Raw genomic sequence first — 12,350 nt, forward strand, 5'->3', positions numbered from 1 at the left:
CTGTTCTCGTTTTAAAGGTCAACTAAATTGAAGAGTAATGAGGTGGACTTGTGATTAATTTAAACCTGTAGAGCCAACTCTCAGTTTTGTTTTAAATTGTATTGTTATGTTAACTGAATTTAGAAAATGGTGTTCTAATAGCTGAAAACGGTGTAGAGATTTAGTAAAAAACTTAATTCTGTATTAAGGCCGCTATAGTTGTCTGTTGCTTCAGGAGCTATGAGTTCTTTGTATGTATACTCTTCTATGAATGACATTTGATTCTTTCATGCTCTCTCCTACTCATTTGTGTCCTGTGAGTGTGTGCTATATATTTATCATTTTGTGTGTGTGAATAAAATCAGACTGAACACATGCAATGTGAGTGAATTTTGAGGCTTATAAATTATTCTACAACTTTTTTTTCCATTTATTTGAACAACAAATTTGCTGCTGCTTTTGTTCCTTTTTAACACTGCTGCCAACTTGTTGGCAGGATTGCATCTATAAGAACTGTATGACATGCAGAAATTCTACAGGTGTAGCTTCCCCTTCCTGTATTTGCACACTAGAAAGTTTGTTCTGCAGCTGTTAAAAGTGCAGGAACCCTTTAAAAATTGGCATCCCTAACTGTAAGATTACACCTAAGAAAGTTTCTCTGACTATCCACAGTCCAGAATCTCCTTTGAATTATATGATCTGGTACTATCAAGGAATGTTTGTTTGCATAAGGGTTTCCTACCCTTTTGCATTGTGAGAGGCAGTTTTTTCTCCATACTTGCCAATATTTGTCATGAGCCCTGATGAGGGGGAGCTGGAAGGGTTAACAGACCTGGAAGAATTGCCTGCCAATTGCTCAGCTGAACAACCAGCAGCTGGCCCATCAATCACTCTTCAGGCACCAGTGTCAGCTGTTGACTATCAATCTCCTCCCAGCTCTCCTCCTCCCATCACAAGAGTTTGAAGCAGGCTCCAGAAAGAACTTTCAGAGCGAAGACATGAGGCACGCCAATGCTTCAGATCTCTCAGCCTAGCAGAGTTCTAGCAGAGTCACTGCCACCCAGGGAGTAGGCTGATTGAGACTCCTATATAGCTCCCACCCAGGACCTGGTAACCTTGTGGAAGCAAGAAGTCTATTCTCTGACTTGCATCCACGCTCCTTCCTGATCCTGACCTGCTTGATTTCCTTGGCACCCTGACCGTTTGGCTTTTGGACATTAACTTCTGGTTCTGGTTTGTGATTCTGTATTGGTGACTTGGCTCCTGCTTGACTTCCTGGACTTTGACCTTGGACTGGCTTTGGACTCCTGCCTGCCTGCACCCTGAGAACGTGACAGATTGCTTCCACCTACACACCCACTCCACAAGATGGATGAGGAAGCAAGCGGAGGCTCTGGGTAGCTAGCAGCCTTTCTCACTCAGGTACAGCACCTCACTCAAATGGTGGCTCACCTGCAACAGCAGCAGCAAGCCACTGTCGCTGCCCCACCCAAGTGCCCAGTGCTTCCCCCAGAGAAGTTTGCTGGGAAGGTGGAGGAGTTTGCTGCATTCCTGGCACAGTGCAAACTGTATATTGAACTATGTGCCAGAGACTTCCCCAATGACAAGACCAAAGTATGCTTCATTGTCAGTCTCTTAAAGGCGCAGGCAGCTAAATGGGCTACCTCCTTGCTTCGAGCCCCATTGCCCCTGCTGACTGACTACCAGGGCTTTCTGGACCATACAGCAGTGGCTTTTACTAACCCCAGCAAGCAGCCTCCGCCAGACGGAAGATCCAGACCCTGAAGCAGGGTAGAGACTCGGTTCCCAGTACTCCACCGAGTTCAAGCTTCTGGCCCAAGACCTGGTCTGGAATGAGGCTGCCCTCATGGACCAGTATACGGAGGGGCTGGCACGAGTAGACCGACTGGCCACATTTTAAGGCCTAATCATGCTGTGTCTCTGCATCGATGGCCGCCTGGAAAGCCATCGACAAACGCGAAGCAGTTCCGTCCCTCTCAGCTGCCACTGCCGCCAGTAAAAGACCAGCCCCAAGACTGAGGGCACCCAACTTGGGGCACCTAGCCAGGTCCCCTGAACCCTATGTTACCGGCCAAGGCCCGTTCCTCGTATCGGTCACACTCAGCTTGCTGGACAGGCGCTGGCTGTTCATCTACTCCATGGTCAACTCCGGGGCCGCCCGCTGCTTCGTCAACGTGACCTTTGTAAAGAAACACCAGATCCCGGTGCAGGACAAAGACACCCCGACCCTGGTCGAAGCCATCGACGGGCGCCTCCTCCGCTCCAGTGACCCAGGAGACCCACCCAGTCATGCTCCAGATCTAACACCATCACGAGCAAGTACAATTCGATGTTGCTCGCATGCCCCACTTTCCCTTCATTCTGGGACTCTCCTGGCTCGTAAAGCACAACCTCCTTGTGGACTAGGCACAGGGAAAGCTGAGCTTCAAGGACTTTTGCCTCACCAGGCCCGGTCGGCCACCCTGGTTGCCGCCACCCCGGCTGCTGGTCCTCTACTTCCCCCCAGCCTACACAGACTTTGCCGATATCTTTGAGGAAAAGGGGGCTGACTAGCTCCCCCCGCACCGGCCTTATGACTGCGCCATCGATTTGGTACTGGGGCACCCCTGCCCATGGGGTGGCTCTACCCCTTGTCTGGACTGGAGCTAGCAGTCCTCGCCAAAAACCTGGACCGGGGTTTCGTCCGGCCATCCATGTCCCCGCTGTCCACCCCTGTTCGCTTTGTCAAGGCAGCGAGCTCTGGCCCTGCAATGACTACCGGGCCCTGAACAAAATCACCATCTGGGACCGCTGCCCATTGCCACTGATTCCAGAACTACTGGATTGCCTTAAGGGGTACAAGGTCTATACCAAGCTGGACCTCCAGGGCGCATACAACTTGGCGCGGATCTGCGCAGGAGACGAATGGAAGACAGCTTTCAGGACCCGCTATGGGCAGTACCATGATCTCATGATGCCTGAAAAGCACCCCCCGCCATCTTCCAAAGGCTGATGAATGACATCTTTCGCAACCTGCTCGACCGCTTTGTGAACATTTATTTGGATGACATTTTAATTTATTCCCAAAGCCCCACCCAGCATGCAGGGCACAACCGCCAGGTCTTGCAGCGCCTGCACGAGCATGGTCTCTATGCCAAGCTAGAGAAGTGTGCCTTCGACTTAACAGCAATCGAGTTCCTTGGCCACATCGTCTCACCCCATGGGACTTGGACGGACCCGAACAAAGTCAAAGTGGTCCTGACCTGGCAGACTACGTGGAACCGCAAGGATGTACAGCGGTTCCTTGGGTTTTCCAATTATTACCGCCAGTTCATCCCTGCCTATGCCGACGTAACCACGCCTCTGGCCCAAAGAGCCATTTCATCAGATTCCAGAGGCATACCATGCCTTCATCACCCTGAAAACCTGCTTCACCACCAAGCCGCTCCTGCGTTACCCAGACCCGCAGCTGCTGTTCATGGTAGAGACCGACACCTCCAGCGTGGCCCTCGGCGCAATGCTATCCCAACGGGAGGACCCCTTCCAGCCGCTCCAACCCTGTGCATACTACTTGCGACAGCTGATGCCCACAGAGTGCAACCACATAATCTGGCAGCAGGAACTCCTGGCTATCAAGACCACATTTGAGGTTTGGAGGCATCACCTTGAAGGGGCCTGCCACCCCATCCAGGTCCTGACTGACCACCGGAACCTGGAGCATCTACAGACTGCTCGATGCTTCACCCAGCGTCAGATCTGGTGGTCCCTTTTCTTTTCCCGGTTTGACTTCCGGATCACCTACATTCCGTAGAACCAGAATCAGAAAGCGGACACCCTCTCCCAAAAACCGGAGTACGCTGCGCCTCTAACGGAGGAGACCTCAACTGGGCTCATCCTTGCACCATTGGTCTTCGCTGCCATCATGACTCGCCTGACCTTGGCTGCAGACATCCAGGCCAGTCAGGCCCAAGACACCTGGGCTCAGCAACGCCTCCTGGAAGTGCAAGACGGCCCGACTGGGGACCTCTCTATCCATCAAGGGTGCCTATATGTGCCTCTGGGGTCCCTCCAGGCCGACGTGCTCTGCCTGACCCATGACTCCCCTCCTGTGGGGCGCTTTGACCAACACAAGAGCTTGCACCTGCTAACGTGGGAGTTCTGGTGGCCTCGCGTCCTGTGACGTCTGCTGGTGGGCCAAGGATGTACCTGCCAAGTCCCCAGGGCTTTTGCATCCCCTACCCATGCCTGCAGGATCCTGGGACACCGTCTCCCTGAACTTTATCACCGAGCTCCCCAGGTCCAAGGGGCACACTTGCATTCTGGTGATGGTGTACCTCTTCACCAAGATGGCTCACTTTGTTCTATGTCCCAAGCCACCCACGGCTCCTAAAACAGCCCAGCTCTACCTCCAGCACATCTTTCGCCTGCACGGGCTCCCGGCACACTGCACGGGCCCCAGTTCACCTCCTGATTCTGGCAAGCCCTGCACTCCAGCTTAGGCAACCAGGTGCATTTGTCTTCAGCTTACCATCCCCAAACGGATGGGCACTCAGAATGCACCAATGCCACGCTGGAACAATACCTGCGTTGCTACACCAGCTACCAGCAGGATGACTGGGCCGCCTTGCTACTTCTGGCTGAGTTTGCCTACAACAACGGTGTACATGCGTCCACGCAGCAGACCCCGTTTGCAGTCACCTATGGGTACTACCCTTGCTTCTTCCCCACAGTCCTGCCCCCCACAGCAGTCCCTGCTGCTGATGCGTACCTGCAGGAATTCCGGGCTCTCCAGGACTTGCTCCGAGAGCAGCTCCAACAGGCTAAAGAGGCCTACAAGACAGCCACTAACCAAAAGAGACGTCTTGCTCTCCACCCGTTACCTGCGCCGGCCTGGCCGGTCTTGCAAGCTGGACCCTCGCTTTGTAGGGCCTTACCTGATCACAGACAAAATAAACCCTGCTGACCACCCTCCGCATCCACTCAGTCTTCCACCGGTCCCTCCTTGTTCCTGCTACACCACCAGATCTCATCCGACCTCTGCCTCCACCTGTTCTGGTCGATGACGAGGAGAAATATGAGGTCCACTAGCTCCTGAACTCCCGAATCCACTGCGGGGACCTCCAGTACCTCGTGGGCTGGGAAGGCTATGGCCCTGAGGACAGTTCATGGGAACACATGGACAACCTACATGCCCCTGACCTCGTGCAGCAGTTCCATACGTCCTACCCTGACTGGCCTGTCTGTGGGGGGGGGCTGCGAGGGAGGATAGTGGTAACCTTGTGGAAGCAAGAAGTCTATTCTCTGGCTTTCATCCATGCTCCTTCCTGATCCTGACCTGCTTGATTTCCTTGGCACCCTGATCTTTTGGCTTTTGGACATTGACTTCTGATTCCGGTTTGTGATTCTGCATTGGTGACTTGGCTCCTGCTTGACTTCCTGGACTTTGACCTTGGACTGGCTTTGGACTCCTGCCTGCCTGCACCCTGAAAATGTGGCAATATTAATGTGCCAATGCAAATCTTGATCTAGTGATCTCTTTGTCTCACCAACAAAAAAAACATGATCCAAAAGGGAATCCTGATCTCAAAGGAATCCTGAGTGCTCTTCTATTGTATTGTACTCTGTGCTACTTGCGAGGGATACCATAGAACATAATAGAGAGCTGCTCTTGCTTTGTCCTGTAGTGTGTGTACATAGGTACTGTGCAAGCATGGGAAGGCCTTATGTACCCTTCATATGGCAATGAAAGAACATGAGAGCTTGAAGTTAGTGTTCCTTTGATGGATGAAGTGGGATGGAAGTGATTTGGGACAGAGAGCCTCCCATCACCAAACTGGTTTGCTGTGCTGAACGCTGATGTCTGTAATAGCAGAGGAACAGTGGCTATGAAGGCCTGTTTACACAAAGGCATTGTATCTGTTTAGTGTACAACATGTCCATGCTATGAGGACAAGCATAATATAATGTTATATACTTGCAAATATTAAGCTATAGCTGATATGAAGAAATGCCCTGAACCCAGTATTTTAACCATTGGAAGTACATTCTGTTTGAGTTGGAACCTATCTGTAAACATGTAGCTGTCAGAAAGGCAGAGGCTAGAGAATGAGCCATCAGGCCCCAGCCACAAATTACTTCAATGTTTACATATGTTAACAACTCTGGAAGAAATAGGGAATGCTGTACCGTCTTGGACCTGTGTGGGGCTGTCACCCCTAAGGTACAGAGATGAAAACAAAAGGAATAGAAAGTTTTATCTTCCTTTTGACCCAGGAAGATCAGAATGAACCTTGCAAGGGGCAGCAGGCTTGAATCTCTTGTGGGAAATTATAAATTCCCAGGACATGTGGAAGAAGCTTTGTTACTTCCATTGGATGGGCATACGCCATGAAGGACTAAGCTTTTATGCAGGAACTCCATCTTGGCCACATGGCAAGAAATAGTGGGAAGAAGTCCCAACTATAAGGACTAAGATAATGCTAAACTTTAAACTACAGAAATTTCAAGTAATAGTGCCCTATCCTAATTAAACATCATTTAGGATGTGGCATGAGAGAACTGTGTTCTCAACGTTTAAAATATATATGTGCCTTTGCTTAGCCCAATGCCTGTATTTCTTTTTATTCATTTTTTTTAAACTTCCTTATGTTTTAAATGCTTTAAGTTTGATCTCTGGAAACATGTCACACCTATTTGGCCTTACTGTCTGAAATGCATTAACACACAGGCAGTAGATAAGCTTGTCATCTCTGGACCCTGATAGCTCAAAATAGTGACATTGCAATATATTGCCCTTGCACTGCTGTGTAGGAGTGGGAGGCACAGCAGCTAGGCAGACCCTCTAAATAGCAACAATAAGAGATACTCTTTGATTTAATGGTGGTACCAATTACTACCCAGTTTGTTTTGGGTATCCCCCCCCATTTTTATTTTATTTATTATATTTATATTCCACCTTTCTCCCCAGTGGGGACCCAAAGTGGCTTACATTGTTCTCCTGTCTTCTGTTTTTATCCTCACAACAACCCTGTGAGAGAGATTAGGCTGGGAGTGTGTGACTGGCCTAGGTCACCTAGTGAGCTACCATGGCAGAGTAGGGATTTGAACCTGGGTTTCCAGATCCTAGTGCAACATTTGTATCATGATCCTAGTGCAACATTTGTATCATGCTGGCTCTCAGGTCTGAATGAAAGGGGCAGCATTGCTAAAGTTCTACTGGACTAAATTTATTTTCCTAAATCTTCAACAAATTGTTTATATTAGTGGACTCAGAACACATCTGTTTTCATAACAGAGGAATTAGATAAAATCTGATAAGATTCAGAATTTGTTAAGTAACAAATTTGTTAACAATATTGAACAGTCACTCATTGTGTTGCACAAGGGTTGCCAGGTCCAACTCAAGAAATTTCTGGGACTTTGGGAGCAGAGTCAGGAGCAAGGGTGTGACAAACACAATTGAACTCCAAAGGGAGTTCTGGCCATTACATTTAAAGGGACCATACAGCTTTTAAATGCCTTCCTTCCACTTGGAAATAATGAAGGATAGGAGCACCTTCTTTTGGGAATCGTAGAACTGGATCCCCTGGTCCAAGCATTTTGAAACTTGGGGTTATTTTGAAGAGAGGCACCAGATGCTATGCTCTACCTCAAAAGCCTCCCAGAGCCCCAGATACCCACATATTGATTCTCCATTATACCGTATGGAAACTGGTCTCTATGGGGGAGTAATAGAGTGCCCAGCAAATATTTTCCTCCCCTCCCCCCTGCTTTCTGATAACCCTGAAGTGGGGGGAGGGCCTCCAAACTGGGGATTGGCAACCCTATGTTGCACCCAGAGTGTAAGGATGAAAATAAGGCTTAGGTACACGTGTCTGTAGTAGTCATCTTCTAACTAGTGCATGCTGTGGTCATAAGTTTCTTCTGCAAGCAGTGTTATACAGTGTGGCTATTTTTCACCTAGATGGGTCTTAGCTATGTAATATTTCTTTTTACATCAACACAGGAAATACTGGACATACCTTATTGCTGGTTTTTATATAAGCCTCATGATTTTTAAAAAGATTTTCAGAGTATGATGGAGTTATGAAAGAGCCATTAAGCATGTGCAGTGTCTTTCCCTCAGCAAGAATTCTTGCTCCCCATGTCTGGCATTAGTGGGAAGTTTATTAACTCTCAAAAGCTATCCTTTCTGATACCTTCTAGTTCTACTGCTGGAGTGAGGTTAACTCTTTCCTTTTATAGGAAGGGCTACTAGACCAGAAAATATGATTTCTAGGCAGACTGCAACACAGTTATAAATGGTGCGGTCTCATTTGGAATACTGTGTGCAATTCTGGTCACCGCATTCGATGGTGCGGTCTCATTTGGAATGCTGTGTGCAATTCTGGTCACCGCACCTCAAAAAGGATATTATAGCATTGGAAAAAAGTGCAGAAAAGGGCAACTAGAATGATTACAGGTTTGGAACACTTTCCCTATGAAGAAAGGTTAAAACGCTTGGGGCTCTTTAGCTTGGAGAAATGTCAACTGTGGGGTGACATGATAGAGGTTTACAAGATTATGCATGGGATGGAGAAGCTAGAGAAAGAAGTACTTTTCTCCCTTTCTCACAATACAAAAACTCGTGGCATTCAATGAAATTGCTGAGCAGTCGGGTTAGAACGGATAAAAGGAGGTACTTCTTCACCGAAAGGGTGATTAACATGTGGAATTCACTGCCACAGGAGGTGGTGGCGGCTACAAGCATAGCCAGCTTCAAGAGAGAGATAAAAATATGGAGCAGAGGTCCATCACTGGCTATTAGCCACAGTGTGTATATATATATGTGTGTGTGTATATAAATTTTTGGCCACTGTGTGATACAGAGTGTTGGACTGGATGGGCCATTGGCCTGATCCAACATGGCTTCTCTTATATTCTTATGTTCTTAAATAGAGGGGCAAGGTTATCTGTTAGGTGTTCTCCTCATAACCATGACAAACGTCTAGTCATGTTTAGGAATGTGCAGTGAAGGATAAACCAGCTTAATTGGGAACAGAACCTTTTCCAAAGTTACATTATTTCATCATGCACAATCTTTTCTTCATAGGAATTCTAGTTCCTATGTCACATTTTCCCTTAAAGACTAGCTTAAAGGCTTTCATCAGTCCTCTTTGGCATTCTGAATGGGCGTTTTCGCACTAACCTTAATTGGCAGTGACGTCCCTCTTCACCGCGCAGGATCTGCGCGGATTTCGCACCAATTGCTGCGGAGCACCCGGAAAGCCGCAAAGTCCCGCGGCTTTTGCAGCGCAAATGGAAACCGCCAAAACCCAGTTTCCATTTGCGCCGCAGAAGCCGCGGGACTTTGCTGCTCTTCCGGGTGCTCCGCAGCAATTGGTGAGAAATCCGCGCAGATCCTGCGCGGTGAAGAGGGACGTCGCTGCCGATTAAGGTCAGTGCGAAAATGCCCAATGTTTCCAAGAATCTTCTGATAACTTTTATAGTTCCCATTTAGTCTTTGTTTCTGTTGTTATGTTTAGGAATGGTGCGCTTACAAGACTATATTACATTGTTCTGTACCTGCTCTCTGAATGGTTTACAGTAGCATCCTAAGCTTCCCTTCCGAAGCCTATTGACTTCACTGAACTTAGACATGTATAACTCTGTTTAGGATTGCACTGTTAAGAATAGTGAACACATATTTTGTTTTGTTTTTTTAAAGCAGTATTCCAGCACCTGTTTGTGACTGAAGAAGAGGTTCCAGTTACCATTACTGATGCTGAACTAGGAGATGCTTTTTCATGCATTCTTCTGTTTTAGCATTGGGTGTTTGGAGATGGTTTGCAAGAGGATCCAAGAAAAGATTTTGTAAAGATCTCTGCTAGCTTGTTTCTTTTAAAAAACGTTCATTTCATAGGGTTTTTCTCTCCCTGTGTGTGTTGCTTAGCTGACAGCTTCATTTCTGGACCTCTTCCCAGTCCTTATGTAATATGATAAATCTGGGTAACCTGCTGAGGAGGAAGGGAGGGACTTGGGATATTTGTCATTACTCAAAATTGGCTCTCGTTAAAGAAAATACTTGTGACCCTCTGAAATATATATCCAGTAATAAGACTGTTGTGAGGCTGAAGTATGAACAAAGTCAGATAGTGTATCATCTCAATCTAGTGCAATCTGTTGTGAATGTAGAACATTGCCCAGTACTGGAGGATCTGAGCATACTGGAAATCTTTTGGCATGCAGGCCACATATCTGGAAATTTAATAAGTCCTGGACTTTAGAGAACTCTGACACCCCCCCCCCCCCATTTTGTTTACATTCACAGAATAAGTAGAAACTCTTTGAAAAATGATTTTAAGGGATGCCTTGGAAGTCAGAGAAACACCCACAAGTTGTCTCTGTGCTAATATTTAAGAATGTAAGCAAGCATCATTAAATTAGTATTTCGGCAAATGGAGGCTGGTTGGCAGCCAAGTAACCTTACTGTCTCCTTTATTTTCAGAAATGGGATTGTTGCTGGGTAGCAGTTTGGGTCCACAGAAATGCATAGTCTGCATCTAGATAAAATTCCCCAGTCCAGTAACCATTATTATATTAAAACTGATAGTTTGGTTTGTGGTATGTCTGAGACAGTGGGTGCTTTCACACATGCTAAATAATGCAGTTTCAATCTACTTCAGCATCTGTTTGCAAGTGGATTTTGCCATTTCACACAGTAAAACACATTTAAAAAGTTGCAAAGTTCAGTGAAAGTGGGTTGAAAGTACGTTATTTAGTGTATGTGAAAGCATCCAGCCAGTCTCCCTGCTTTTCTAGGTGTTTTGCTGTGTGTGAAGACTTGGTTTATGTTGGATGTTTTTGTTTATAACTGATTTTGTGAAATCTTGAGTGTATTGTTAAGTTGTGGTCTGGAATTTCACATTCAGAGCTGTGAATATTCTGTCTTGCTGCTAATGGCAAGCATTGTGGGAATCTGCATATTTATTTTGTGAAACAGAAAAGCATGGTTATAAAATGTAAACCTACAATTTCTACATATGTCTGTCTTGGAATGTTTTTTCTTCTGTTGTTTTGGGCTGGAAAGGTTAATATGTCAGTGCAGTTCAGTTATTAAAAGGAAACTACATGAATTGGGAGTGAGATATTTACGGTAACTAAACTAAGTTTAGTTACCGTAAACTCTGAAATGCCAGTGTCTACACAACGGGGGCTGGAAAACCGAAGTAAAGTATGCAAATAGTGGTGATAGAAATGTGCATCTTAATTAAGAATATGTATGTATTTGCAGGGATTTATTTTTGGAAAATGGTTTTCTTAATATAAAGGAAACTACATACTAAGATCAGGCTACCTCCATGTTTTGGGTTTTTTTGCCTTTTTAACATTTCTTAAGATTTTTATCATGATTTTAGAAGAGAGATTTATGACTAATACATCTTAAATTTTGCTTCAAATAGCTGGCACAGCCACAGGAAACGGATTGCTCTGTGCAGGTCTGTCATTCGCCTATATTTGGCAAACGGACAAATATTGGTGATTTTAAAAGTGGCAGTGGTTGAATATGTGTATGTTTTGGTGGCTGAAAGTTCACTTGTGTCTTTGCAGTTTAGTCATGATTTTCCATATGTTCGTGCTCACATAGTAGCTCAAAGGGAGCAAATTAGCCTGGTTCAGTAACAAAAGATAAGATTTGAAAAAAAGCAGAGAGAAAGACCAGGTCTGTTTTCTGGATCAGGTGGCCCTTCAGCTATATGTGTCCAATTTTTTTTTAAAAATTAGCTTTATACAACTCATGATGAGCCCCTTGAAGTGAACACATTTGTCATTGTTATCCTCTTACAATGTATGAGGATTTCTTTGTGCACGTGTCTTCAGCCTACATGTAACAGAACAGTGCATTGCAATGTTTTGTGCTTCAGATGTTGCAAAACTTTGTCGGGTTGTGTATGTATCTGTGCGTGAATTTCTATTTTACATGCCACATCAAGTTGCTTGGGGGGGGGCGTGCATTCTGCTAAGTGCACAATGGTAGCCCCATAATTGTCTGTAACAGAAATGGTAGGTTCCAGAGATCCCCAAAAGAGAGGCTATTGTAGTATTTGAATAATTCCTCAACCATTGCAGTCATTTTGCGGGAGGTAACAGTGACAGTGATCCAGAAAAAGCTTACCTGCAACTAGAGATGTAAAATTTCTGAAAGTTTTGATTTCCCCCTCAAAAAAAAGGAAAATTGGGGAAAAACTGAAATATTATTCTGTACTTGGTGTCCTATCAAACATAAACTAACCTTACTGCTTTGTCAACATGAAATGTGTCATTAAAACTTAACATGTCAAATTGCAATATTTGACATATTGGTGGAATATAAAAGTTGTAAATGATTCAAT

The 12,350-nt window shown here is 45.9% G+C and overlaps 1 protein-coding gene across 6 annotated transcripts in view; it reads left to right on the top strand.

Moving 5' to 3' along the window:
* The window catches only part of ITPR1 (inositol 1,4,5-trisphosphate receptor type 1), a 353,195-nt gene that overhangs the window by 244,149 nt on the left and 96,696 nt on the right, over nucleotides 1–12,350 (top strand). For 3 of the 6 annotated variants that reach the window (XM_060239586.1, XM_060239588.1, XM_060239587.1), the window contains one exon: nucleotides 11,421–11,456. The exons of the other annotated variants lie outside the window; for them this stretch is intronic. In XM_060239586.1, coding sequence (XP_060095569.1) covers nucleotides 11,421–11,456 — 36 coding nt within the window. The remainder of the gene's footprint in view (nucleotides 1–11,420; nucleotides 11,457–12,350) is intronic. 6 annotated transcript variants of the gene reach the window in all.

The sequence above is a fragment of the Heteronotia binoei genome, chromosome 5 (assembly GCF_032191835.1).
Source record: "Heteronotia binoei isolate CCM8104 ecotype False Entrance Well chromosome 5, APGP_CSIRO_Hbin_v1, whole genome shotgun sequence".
In the NCBI taxonomy this organism is placed as follows: Eukaryota; Metazoa; Chordata; class Lepidosauria; order Squamata; family Gekkonidae; genus Heteronotia; species Heteronotia binoei.